General features: G+C 41.0%; 1 protein-coding gene across 1 annotated transcript in view; it reads right to left on the reverse strand.

Moving 5' to 3' along the window:
* The window catches only part of RASEF (RAS and EF-hand domain containing), an 85,646-nt gene that overhangs the window by 28,457 nt on the left and 44,393 nt on the right, over positions 1-12,796 (reverse strand). Inside the window, exons 3-6 of the mRNA XM_025851656.2 lie at positions 11,912-12,002; positions 5,392-5,487; positions 2,623-2,700; positions 229-344 (exon numbers count right to left, since the gene is read on the reverse strand). Of these exons, the coding sequence (XP_025707441.1) occupies positions 229-344; positions 2,623-2,700; positions 5,392-5,487; positions 11,912-12,002 (381 nt within the window). The remainder of the gene's footprint in view (positions 1-228; positions 345-2,622; positions 2,701-5,391; positions 5,488-11,911; positions 12,003-12,796) is intronic.

Raw genomic sequence — 12,796 nt, forward strand, 5'->3', positions numbered from 1 at the left:
AAGCAGTCAATAATTAAACTAATTAGTATTTTTTGTAAAAAAAAATTTAAAACACAAAAATCACCAGGAAATAGGACACTGAAAGTGGTATCTTTGGAAAGCAAAGAACATACCAGCAAGGTCAATAAATAACCCTTTATGATTACGTAGCTGACTTCATTCACACAGATGGTCATCTAAATAAACATTCCAAAGTTTCATACCTTTCTGAAATGCAAAGTTTCATACCTTTCTGAATTCAGAGTCTGATCGGCATAATCACTTTTCAAAGCATCTAATTCACTCTGAAGAAAGGCTATGTTTGTCTGTGCTTCTAAAAGATCTTTCTTAACTTTCTGATTTTCCTGGAGAAAAGGAACAGCACAGGCCATTAGATTTGGGGCATCTTCCACCCAGGAGAGTCAAGTGTAGCAGAACCTCGCACCCCAAACCCGTATCTCCATAGTTCTTCAAATCTTGGTGTTCAAAGAACTAGTTACCAATTCAAGGTGATTTGAAATTATCATAAAGTATTAAAGTCACAAAAAGCTAAATCCTTGAAGTTGTTCTCTTTTTTAATGTTTGACATTTGGTGCCAAAAAACACCAGTCAAGACATGATCATGACATATTTTAACATGTTACTGGCAAATTAACTCAGATCAAATATGTAAACATCTGTTTTACTCAATGAGAGCTATGAATCTACTGAAAATATTCTGTGGAATTAATAGTACCTATCACCAGGCAGACCGGCTAGTTTTTACAATAAATCCTATCACCTAACATCTGTAAGTTTTGTGCTTAAAATAAACTAGTGTAGTTTTAAAAATGTCTATGTTTTTCTAAAAACAGAAAACAAAAAAGCATTGGAGGCTTCTGGTGCAAAATGATGGACTGAGCACTCTTCTTTCCCTTTAAAGACCCCATTCACATGAAATGCCAAATAACATGAAATAAACCAATACAAGTTACAAGAACGCAAGAAGGGCCCCCCAACAGTCAAATGAATTAAATACATTTATGGAAGATGGAAACTGGGTGGAAATGTGCTGACAAAAGAGAAGAGAGCAGGAGCACAGGAGGTCTGGAAGAGGCATGGGGGAAGACTGTACTATAGAGCAAAGGAGGCAATTGGCCAGGCAGAACCCCCAAACAGTCAGAAATGGGGCTTAAAAACAGAGGTTAAATTTGTGTATTAAGGAACACGGCCGCCAGCCCCAGGCCATCCCCTCTAATACTCACAAAGAATAGCAGATAGAGTCGATTCCCAAGGCTGTGAGACAGGGCTTGTCTTTTTAAAGAGAACTGAATTGGTTGCCTGGGTGGCGCTGTCAGTTAAGCATCCAACTCCTGGTTTGGGCTCAAGTCCTGATCTCAGGGTCATGAGACAGAGCCCCACTCAGGCTCTGTGCTCAGCATGGAGTCTGTTTCAGATTCTCTGCCTCTCCCTCTGCCCTCACTTGCTCTCTCTCTTTCAAACAAATAAATAAAATCTTAAAAAAAAAAAAAATAGACAAAGAACCGAATGACCCCTATACGGTGCGCTGAGGCTTCTCTCTGAATATCCATATCCCACTCCTTCTGGTCATCAGGGGTCCCCCGGCCTGACAGCCAGCTTCACACACACAGCTCCTAGGAAGACACTCTCTCAGGGAGGAGGCCCCGAGGTAAACAGATCTATTTATCTAGCTGCACAGGAATCCTACACCAGCTACCTAAAATGCTCGGAAATTCCAGGATGACATATGGGTAGTGAGTTTAAAAAACTATCAGTCCAGTAAGAACAGAAATTTTGTAGACTCCAGAATTAACATTTTCAAGGAGAAAAAACAAATTCCATGCTTTGGGAAGAATTTAAAAGAAAAAAAAAAAGTTGGAAGGCATCAGTGGATGGTATCCTGAGGATGCCAGAGTTTCTTTTTACAAGAAACCAAAAACTCAACCAGGAAATGCAAGAAAAATAAGCAATTCTACAAGAAAGTCATGATCCAAATACAGAGCCAACTAAGAAGTGGCAGAATCTGGAACTCCAACTTGACCATGAGGCTGGGCGCCTTCTCTTCTGAGTGGTGCGGGGATAATGACTGGAGAGAAAGAAACACACTTATGGCACAGCTGGCTCACTTCTGGGCTCTGCAATGAGAATATTTAGAGTCCTAATAAAGGAAATGTTCACTAGTGGCTTTAAACTTCTAGAGTCCTCCTACAAACAAAATAAAGACAACTTAATGATGATGAAAAAACAGATGCAAATGCTGACAACCTGGCAACAGAAAGACCAAAGATAGGGTCATCAAGGTGGGAAATGGGCAGAGAGAGGAACGCCGGAGGAAGAAAAGGGCAATTATAACCTCATCTCACAAAGCCAGGGGCACAGACCAGAGCTGGAGTTGCAGGAATGCAGGGTTAACTATGTGAAGTGCAAGGGCCATGCCGTCATTGCTTTGAGCAAGAAATAAATAAAAGCATTCACAACAGGTGGGGCATCCTTGAGGGTAAAAGCCTGAATAACACCTTTGGTCAAAGGTTTCTCTAACTGCAGTACTAATTTCTCTCCATCCCCAGAACACTGATAAACAGCATGATTATGTCTAGTGATTGAAGAGGAAATGTATTTCTGTAAATGAAAGGTGATTCTTACCATTGATAAATCATAAATTTGCTTTTTTAATGCAGCCACATCTTCTTTTTGACTTACGTGTTTCGACTGTTCTTCTAGCTGAAAGAGCAAATAAAGGCTGTGCATTTACAAACTCACTTTGGATTGATTCAGTTAAGTTTATGAGTATCCTTGAATATACAGATATGGGAATTCTAAAAGTCTTCAATTTTCAACATTTTACAACTTTGTAAATCATTAAGCTACATATAATCCATGAGGATTTGAAAATTTGCTTTCAATAATTTAAGCATTTAAAAAGGGGGTTTTATCGCTTAATGATTTCTTTCGAAACAACTGAAAAGTCCTTTTGGGAAACCATTCAACTATTAAGTGATTTAATTTTGCCCTTTCAGTTATGTTGCCTATGAGTCTGGACCTTTGTATTCTCCTAGAAATTTATCTGCGCTTAACGCTTTCTATCCTGTATTATAATTATTTATGAATGCCTTACTTCTCCTACCAGAGTCTAAGATTTTTAACAGCAGAGTTAGTGTCAGATTCACCTGTTTTCTTCACAGTGACTCCAGTAAATGCTTATTAAAATAACTGAAATCAATAACATTTAAGTGTGATAGGAAGCTAGTGACATACACACACAATTCTCTATGAATATATACCGGAGCTTTGCTTTCTGGTTGACTTGTTAGTATTACCAGACTTTAAACCAGCTCAGGAGATCTCTAACATGGGCAACAAAAATGTCTTTTTGTTTCCTGACAGTCCCTGGGAATGGTGAGAATCCGTGGGTTTCCATTAACTGAGTAGTTATGCACTGACCAAAATGAATGCTGTATTTCATCAATTCTAAGTCAAAGCCTAAGTAATCTGATGCTGGATTTTCTTCATCTTACCAGATGCCTCAACTAAAGGTTTTCACACACTGAGGTCATGACTGCCACGTGGCTGACTCTGAGAAGAGCCCTTGATTTTTTCAGATGCATGCTAATTTCAGAGAAAAAAAAAAACTAGAGGGAAAAAACTAGTTCCTCAGAATCCATGGCATAGGGTAATGGCAGTCATAGCAATTTGTAAACTTTTCCAGTTTAAGCCTTTAACATTCCCTCACGTAAATCACCATCTGTTCTCTCGCAGAACAAGCCTCCCGAGCCAGCAGGAAGTCTGGTACAAGTGAGAAAGTGCAAACTGGGTAGCAAGACAACTCCATGGCTTATGAGCTCTGTGACTCGAGAACTCAGTGTCCTCAGCTGTGAAAGCAGGAGACTTAACCTATCCTCAGAAAACGTTTGAGAATTAAATTTAAAAATTATGAAAAAGAGCTGAAGAAACTATAAAATCAGTAACATCTCAGCTATTATGGTTAAGCAGGACAGTCAATTATTAATCCCATTTTACAAATGAGAAACGAAATGGTAAAATAATGAAGCCAATTGTCCCAGGTACAGCAGGAAGAAAGTAGCATCGTCTCGATGAGAACTCCGGTCCCATCACTTCTGACTCTCACTGTTCAGGGCCTATGTGGTCGTCATCATATGCCTCACCGTGGCAAGAAATTTTGCATCTTTTCTGCCTAACTTGCTTCTAGCCTAAAGATGTGGGAAGACAGGAAAATAACTGAGAACCGGGGTTAGGACAATCTGTGACTCTGGCATCAACAAGGGACTAGTCCGTTCAAATTCTGCAATTCAAGTATCTTATGTCTCGTCTAATGGCCTCTGTCAATTAGAGAAAAGGTTGACAGTGATCATAATTTCCCAAGAAGGTTACTGGGGAGATTTTTAATAATCCCAGAGGTTTGAATTGCAGTAGTCTACAAAATACAGCTAATCGTGCCTTAATCTCACTGAATATAAACATTGGAGACAGCATTAAAGGTTATCACATGAACAACCAGAGAAGCAAAGTGATGTGCCCAAAGTCACAAGGCCACTTTCAAGGATGATTCTTTTTTAAGTATCTATTTTCAGTTTAGCCAAGGTATTTCCACTCATTATAGAGACGATCCACATGCAAGAGGTGGATCCAGTACCACGCAGCAGAGAGCCTGTGCCGGCCGGGGAGAGCCAATGTGACGCATCTCTTCCCAAACTCTGCACTCAGTCATGTCAACTTGGTAGCTTGAAATTGTTAATGGTGAGAGCATTAACACCGTGGAAATCAGCAAATATTACAGATTCCTCCCTGACCCCCTTCCCCCTCCAGAGCCCATTGTTAAGTAGCTACCAGCATACCACTGGGTGAAACACACCCTACTCATTAGAAACCAAACACAGCAAAGGCCAAACCCAATCAAACTTTTGCTCACATTTCAGCAAGTTCTCTCCCACCTCCTGCTGATCAGGGGTCCCCTAGATCTGGAACTTTCTGCATAGAAGAAGAGCATTTACTTCATCTAATAAATATTCACTGAATACTGACCATGCACCTTGCGGTTAGCTGGGGGCAAGGATACAGGCATACGTGACCAGTAAAGACAGGATCCCTCTGTCATGAGCAGAGCTGAGCATGTGGGCATTGAGGGCACCTGAGGAAGGAAAACTAGGGTTTGATGGACAACTGTTCAAGGGGTCAGAAATATTTATTAGACCTGTGCAGAAGATAGGTTGCCCTTGAAACGGAAAAGAAAATCAGGGACCTTTAAAAATCCATCTTTCCAGGGAGCCCAGTTTGACTCTGAAATCTGATTCCAAATGCTGCTTTAATATGATTCCCAATGCCTTTAGTTGCTAATAACTTAAACACACTCATACACCAAGGCTCTTCCTAGAAGCCTCGCTGCCACAAACATACCTTTTTGAGTTTCTTTATTGTCACCTGTAGATCCCCTACTTCTGTTTCATACTGACGTCTGAGGTCACTGAGGGCTTCCTCAGCCTTACGTTTTTCCTAAAAAAAAAAAAAAAAGATTGTACTGATTTAAACAGTTTCTTCAAAGCCCCACAGAGCAAGAAATGTTTTGTGTCAAAGTAAGGCTGATCCCCAGTCTCCCACACAGGGAGGGCAAGAAGGGATGGCGGAAGTAAACCAAATGACTTTGGAGGTACAGCTCTTTTGGAATTGAAACCTGTGGAAGTGAAAGCCGACATGCACACATCACCTGGAGAGACGCCTCTAAGACTATTACTCATGTTGTGACAGGAGGCCAGGGCACATCTATTAACTAGTTTAAGTAGTTATTGCTGTTATTAATTAAAAGATATGGCAAGAGCCAAGGGCCCAAGTGCTTGCCTGAACCCTATCATGTCATCAGGGCCCAGGAAGGTCTGGTGGGTTTGTCTTTTCCAAGAGCTTACACCTTTATCTGAATTCAAATCACATCACCTGCAAATTTCTATGCTAAGTGCTTCCACATGGGCTGGTTCTTCTCAAATGTGTCCTGCCTGGATCAGTGAATGGCAAGGGGCACCCCAGGAGGTCAGGGGCTGCAGGTCCCAGGAGCCCAGACATCTTTAAATGTCCTTTTTCTCTTCGCAAAGTATGGAACTTTGTGCCCTATGTTTAGTATTCAAATAAATTATGTTAATAGCCAGTGAAATTGAGTGTGCAGCTATCCCCTGATAGTCTACTATATACCAACAGACCTGAGCACAGGGGGACAGAGCAGGAGCAAGGCAGACAAATGTGCATGCCGGTGGGGGAAGACAGGAGGTAAAGACGATCTCAGGAAGTAATACAGGGAGAAACTGACAGGGAGATGTGACAGGAACTGAGTTCGACAGGGGTAAGGTAAGGCCTCTCTGCAGGGGAGACATGATCCCTGTCTGACACCTGCCTGAGTTACAGGGTCTTGCGACCCACTTACTGGCTGTCTAGCTGAGACAACTTACTTGGAGCCTTCATTTCCTTATTGGATTAATGTGAGGATTATATTAAATTACCCAAGTAAATTAAATAATCCATATAAATTAAATAATCCATGTAAATTAAATATTCTATGCTTAGGAGGAAATGTGTAGGAGAAGAGTAACATCTTCACTCATGGTAACCTTTTTTAAGCACATCTCTTGACTTTATCCAGCTCTACAGGTGAGGCAGCAAATGTTGCCACTTCACAGGTGGATGAAGACGGGAAGCCTCCCAATGAGGCACTACCTCGGACAGCCTTCCTGGCATTGAAGTGGACCCTGATGTAGCTAGGCAAGTCTTCTCACTAAATCCAGGGCCACAACCCTAAACAACTTTTATGGTTTAAAAATATTTTATTCAGAGCTCAATAAAGGAAATTATCACCATGTAGCTCTTTCCATTCCCAACCTGTCAAGATGCCAAGAGATCGGGTAGGGGGTCACTACAGTAACTTAGGTAGATGGTAGTGGTTCACACCAACTCATCACAAACTTCCAGGAAAGTGAAAGGGAGGGAAGCTTTCCCAAATCATTCTATGAGACCAGCACTGGCCTGATTACAAAAATCTAACACATTAAGAGAAAACCACAAACCAGTATCTTTTATGAGTATGGATGCAAAAATAATAAACAAAATTTAGCAAAATGAATTCAACAAGATTCAAAAATGAAAATACATCATAAATAAATGAGGTTTATCCCCAGAGTACAAGTGTATTTTAATACTTGAAAATCAATGTAATTCACCACATTGATGTTCTAAAAAAGAAAAAAGCCATTGTCATTTCAAAAGATACAGAAAAACATCTGATGAAATCCAACATTCCATTCCTAATTAAAGCAACTCTTAGCCAACCAGGAACATGCGCAAAATTCAATAAAGGGCTTCTATGAACAGCATGCCACCAACATCATACTTCTTGTTGAGAGAGAAATTACAGACGAGGATGTCTGCTCTCCCTTTTCTTGTTCTAACCAGTGCAATAAGGAGAGAAAAATAAAGTGATCATTCACGCCAGAAAGAGAGAAGTAAAGCTGTCTTTATTCATAGATTACATACCATTTACCTAGAAAATCTGACGGAATCTACCACAAAAGCTGCTGAGTGTGAACAATGTAAACAAATAAGATAGGGCATAAGATCTATATGTAAAAATCAAGTGTATTTCTATATATTCACAATGGACAACCAGAAGTTGAAAGTTTTAACAACACTGTTTAGAGTAGCATTAAAATATCAAATAGTTAGGAAGAATCTGAGGAAAGATTTATAAGATCTTTATGTTGTACACTACAGAACATTGCTAAGAGAAATTAAAGAAGACCTAAATAAATGGAGAATACATCCAGTTTATGGATCAAATTATTCATTATTGTTAAGATGCCACTTCTCCCCAAATTGATCTATAAATGCAATGAAACCAAATCAACCCCCCAGAATGTTTGGGTTTTTGTTTTTTTGTTTTTGTTTTTAAGAAACTGACAAGCTGAATCTATGGAAATTAAAGGATCTAAAATAGCCAAGACAATTTTGAAAAACAACAAAGTTCTTTCAACCTAAATGTGAGACAGGAGTCCATCAAAATCCTAAAGGAGAACACAACAGCAACCTCTTCGACCTCAGCGGCAGCAACTTCTTCAAAGAAACATCGCCAAAGGCAAGGGAAGCAAGGGCAAAAATGAACTACTGGGACTTCATCAGGATAAAAAGCTTTTGCACAGCAAAGGAAACAGTCAACAAAACCAAAAGACAACCAATAGAATGGGAGAAGATATTTGCAAATGACATATCAGATAAAGGGCTAGTATCCAAAATCTATAAAGAACTTATCAAATTCAACGCCCAAAGAACAAATAATCCAATCAAGAAATAGGCAGAAGACATGAACAGACATTTCTGCAAAGAAGACATCCAAATGGCCAACAGACACACGAAAAAGTGCTCAACTTCACTCGGCATCAGGGAAATCCAAATCAAAACCTTAATGAGATACCACCTCACACCCGTCAGAATGGCTAAAATTAACAAGTCAGGAAACAACAGATGTTGGCGAGGATGCAGAGAAAGGGGAACCCTCCTACACCGTTGGTGGGAATGCAAGCTGGTGCAGCCACTCTGGAAAACAGTATGGAGGTTCCTCAAACAGTTGAAAATAGAGCTACCCTATGATCCAGCAATTGCACTACTGGGTATTTACCCCAAAGATACAAATGTAGTGATCTGAAGGGGTATGTGCACTCCGATGTTTACAGCAGCAACGTCCACGATAGCCAAACTATGGAAGAGCCAAGATGTCCATCGACAGAAAAATGGATAAAGAAGATGTGGTCTATATATAAAATGGAATATTATGCAGCCATCAAAAGGAATGAAATCTTGCCATTTGCAATGATGTGGATGGAACTGGAGGGTGTTATGCTGAGCGAAATAAGTCAATCAGAGAAAGACATGTATCATATGACCTCACTGATATGAGGAATTCTTAATCTCAGGAAACAAACTGAGGGTTGCTGGAGTGGGGTGGGTGGGAGGGACGGGGTGGCTGGGTGATAGACATTGGGGAGGGTATGTGCTATGGTGAGTGCTGTGAAGTGTGCAAGACTGTTGAATCACAGATCTGTACCTCTGAAGCAAATAATGCATTATATGTTAAAAAAAAAAAAAAGGAAAGAAGAAGATAGCAGGAGGGGAAGAATGAAGGGGAGTAAGTCGGAGGGGGAGATGAACCATGAGAGATGATGGACTCTGAGAAACAAACTGAGGGTTCTAGAGGGGAGGGGGTAGGGGGATGTGTTAGCCTGGTGATGGGTACTAAAGAGGGCACACAGTGAATGGAGCACTGGGTGTTATACGCAAACAATGAATCATGGAACACTACATCAAAAACTAATGATGTAATGTAATGTATGGTGATTAACATAATAAAATTTTTAAAAAAGAAAAGAAAAACAACAAAGTTGAACTAATATTACGTGATTTCAAGACTTATTATAAAACAATAGTCACCAAAATAATGTAATATTGGCATAAAGTAATCAATGGAACAAACCAGAGAGCCCAGAAATAAAGCCACACAAATACAGTAAACCAATTTGGGACAAAGTGCAAAGGCAATTCAATGGAGAACAAATAGTCTTTTCAACAAACAGTGCTAGAACAACTGGATATCTGCTTGCAAAATAATATGAACTTCGATCCATATCTTCCAAAAATGGATCCTAAATGTAAAATCTAAAACAAATAAAACTTACAGAAGGAAACAGCAGAAAAATCTTTGTGACCTTGGATTAGGCAAAGATTCCTTAGATGCCAAAAAGCCTGATCCATTAAAGAAAAATTGACAAATTGGACTTCATCAAAATGAAAACTTTCTACTCTTCAAAATACACTGTTAGGAGACTGAAAAGACAAGTCACAGTGTGGACGAGAATTTTAAAAACAGAATATATAAAGAGCTCTCAAAACTCCCTAACAGGGGCGCCTGGGTGGCGTAGTCGATTAAGCATCTGACTCTTGGTTTTGGCTCAGGTCATGATCTCAAGGTCGTCAGGCTCTGTGTGGAGTTGGCTTGAGATTCTCTCCCCTCTCCCTTTGTCCCTCTTGCTCAATTGCTCAATTGCGTGCGCGCTCTCTCTCTAAAATAAATAAATAAATCTTAAAAAAACCTGTATTTAAAACAAAACAAACAAAAAAAACCCTTCCATAACAAGAAAACTACCTAATTTTTAAAGTGAACAAAAGATGTTAACAGATATTTCACCAAAGAAGATACCCAGTGGTTTCCGAGCAAGGAGGGCAGAGGAGGGAGGAAGGGAGGCATGCGGAGGGGGCCTGAGGAAACCTAGACGGTGGACGGATCCACCCATGATGTTGGCTGTGGTGGCGGTTTCACGGTGCATGGGTCCACCCAGTGTTACCATCTTCGATACTGTAAACCTGTGCAGCTCCTTGAATGTCAATTCTACTTCACACCTAAAATACTTACCCGGAGCAATGGAGTAACACTGTAGGTACAACAGGAGTCAAGGTCAGGAAGAGCTGAATAAGGTCAGAGGACTGCGAGGGAGCATTAAGGGGAGATTTTCTCTGCGCTTGGCGGAGCTGGGGAACACGGGAAGGAGGGGCAAAGAAAACAGATGGAGCGAAGGAAGAGGGACGATCATGCCGGACCAGTGCTGTGCAGTGAAGAGTCGCAGGGAGCCGAGCAGAGCCAGATGTTATAATGAACCGCACATGAAGTTACAAGGAGAGGGGGCCCTGGTCAGGGCTCCAACACCAACCACAGGTCTGCTCCTCATGTACTTGGTCGGAAGAAGTGGTGGGACTGATGGCAGCAGAGCATGTGTGCCTGGTAAGTGTACGACGAAGGAAGGAGCGCACAGATTAAATGGATGGAGAGGGGAAAAAGGCAGAAAAGAGTATATGATTTTCCTGTTTCTTGACTACAACAAATGGAGTGCTCACAGAAGAATGGGCTCTCCACTGCACTAACGCAGGCCCATGGACTCCGAGCCACTCACTCTGTTGAATATGACCTCCAAACAGTTACTAAACTGGTCATTAAGAGATAAGACGACAAAGAGACCCGAAGTCATATATGTAACAAAGCGGTCTGAGGTAAAGAATCTGGAAGGACACAAAGCACGAAGAGCAACAGAAAAGAGCAAGCCGGCCACAGCCATGGTGCCAGGCACTCATACACATCACCAGGCTGGACCTCCGTGAAGCAGGTTGGTGGCATTACCCCATTCTAAAAATGGTACCACAAAGGTCAGAGGTCCGGTTATTTTCCCAGGACCACCTGCCCAGGCAAAGGCAGAGCCAGGAAGCACACTAAAGGCCTATCAGATGTCAATGCTCAGGCCCTTCTCACTCCATCCTGCTGCCTCTCAGACGCAACAGGACAACTGAATAGAAAACGTCCACCCCAACATTAGCCTTCACCCAGCTATAGTTTATAAGGAAAACGGACAAGTATTGCTTCTACAGAAATCATTGAAGGTAACAACTTTCAACCGTAAGAGTTCCTTCAGTGATGAATAAAGTACATTCCATTATAAAACACTGAAGTTCACAGAGAGAATTTTAATTTCCCTGCAATCTAGAAATTTAAAGTTGGCAGTGGACATGGTCAGGGAGACTGTGGCATAAAAGCTGAGCCACCCTCCTCTACCCAAGGGGGGCTCTGCCTTCCTCCTCGGGCCTCAGCTCCCACGGCACCCCCACAAAGAGGCCCCTGACCTCCCGACTTCTTCTCCCCACGGCTGTCGACCACACTTGCTCTTCACTCATAGCTACTGAAATTATCTACTTTATTTGATTATTTATTATCTCTCTCCTTAATCTACCCCCGAAACCACAACCACCAAAAATGCCCTCATTGAGAGCCCCTGCCCAGTGCCCGGTCTGTAAAAGGCACTCCATCAGGATTCGCAGAAAGACTGGGCCAATCCCACAAACTCACATCTTTCCGCGTCTTGTGTTCTGCTGCCTGAATCCTCTGATCCATCTCCTCCTCCAGCTCACTCAACTGCATGGCTGCCTTGTCCTGGGCTCTGAAATGCAAGAGGACGCACACCTTTTCACTGCAGAGACAGCTTCAACCTCATCTATTTCAAGCCCTATTTTACAGATGAGGAGAAACACACCATTTAAAATAATAGTCCCTGTTCCTTCCACATAATAAGACAGGATTGGCACTTTGACCATTTGGCTGTAAAATAACATTAAAACTAGATATTTAGTAAATGGTATAAATTAGACAAAATAGTATTAAACTAGATCATGGCAAAGAACAGCTAAAGATATCAAAATCACTGGGAAGCTCTCAATAAATTCTGAAAATCCTTTTTGCTCCCATGACTGAGCGACAATCCTGGACAAAAAAAAAAAGAACCCCATGGCAAACAGATCTTTAGATAGAATTCCGAAATGTTATCATACAAAACACACAATGTTATATGCTACAGTTAGAAGGGGGGGAAAGGAATCTCAAAAATTATTTCTAATCAGTTCCCTAAAGTTCTAGAATAAAAATACAGTCTTTACATTGTAGAAAAATTCTGTTTCTTTTACTAATGTCATCCCTAAATCACCTCTCTATAGAGGCAGAGCACACTGATTTGCCAAAAAGTTAGAAATGGGAACGTTTCATTGAGGAGAGTTCTGGGATAATTTTCCTGAGCAATTGGCTAGTATAGAGACATCTGTCACTTTACAATGGTGGAGGCTGCAGATTAAACCCTAAAAAAAGTATTTTTAGTATTTTTTTGTTCTCTCTCTGCTGTACGTCTATCTAAATTTTCTCATACATACGTCTTGCCTATTCAACTAGATGACAAGAGACTTG

The sequence above is a fragment of the Callorhinus ursinus genome, unplaced genomic scaffold (assembly GCF_003265705.2).
Source record: "Callorhinus ursinus isolate GAN/ISIS: 27379988/994484 unplaced genomic scaffold, GSC_fseal_2.0 scaffold39, whole genome shotgun sequence".
Taxonomy (NCBI): Eukaryota; Metazoa; Chordata; class Mammalia; order Carnivora; family Otariidae; genus Callorhinus; species Callorhinus ursinus.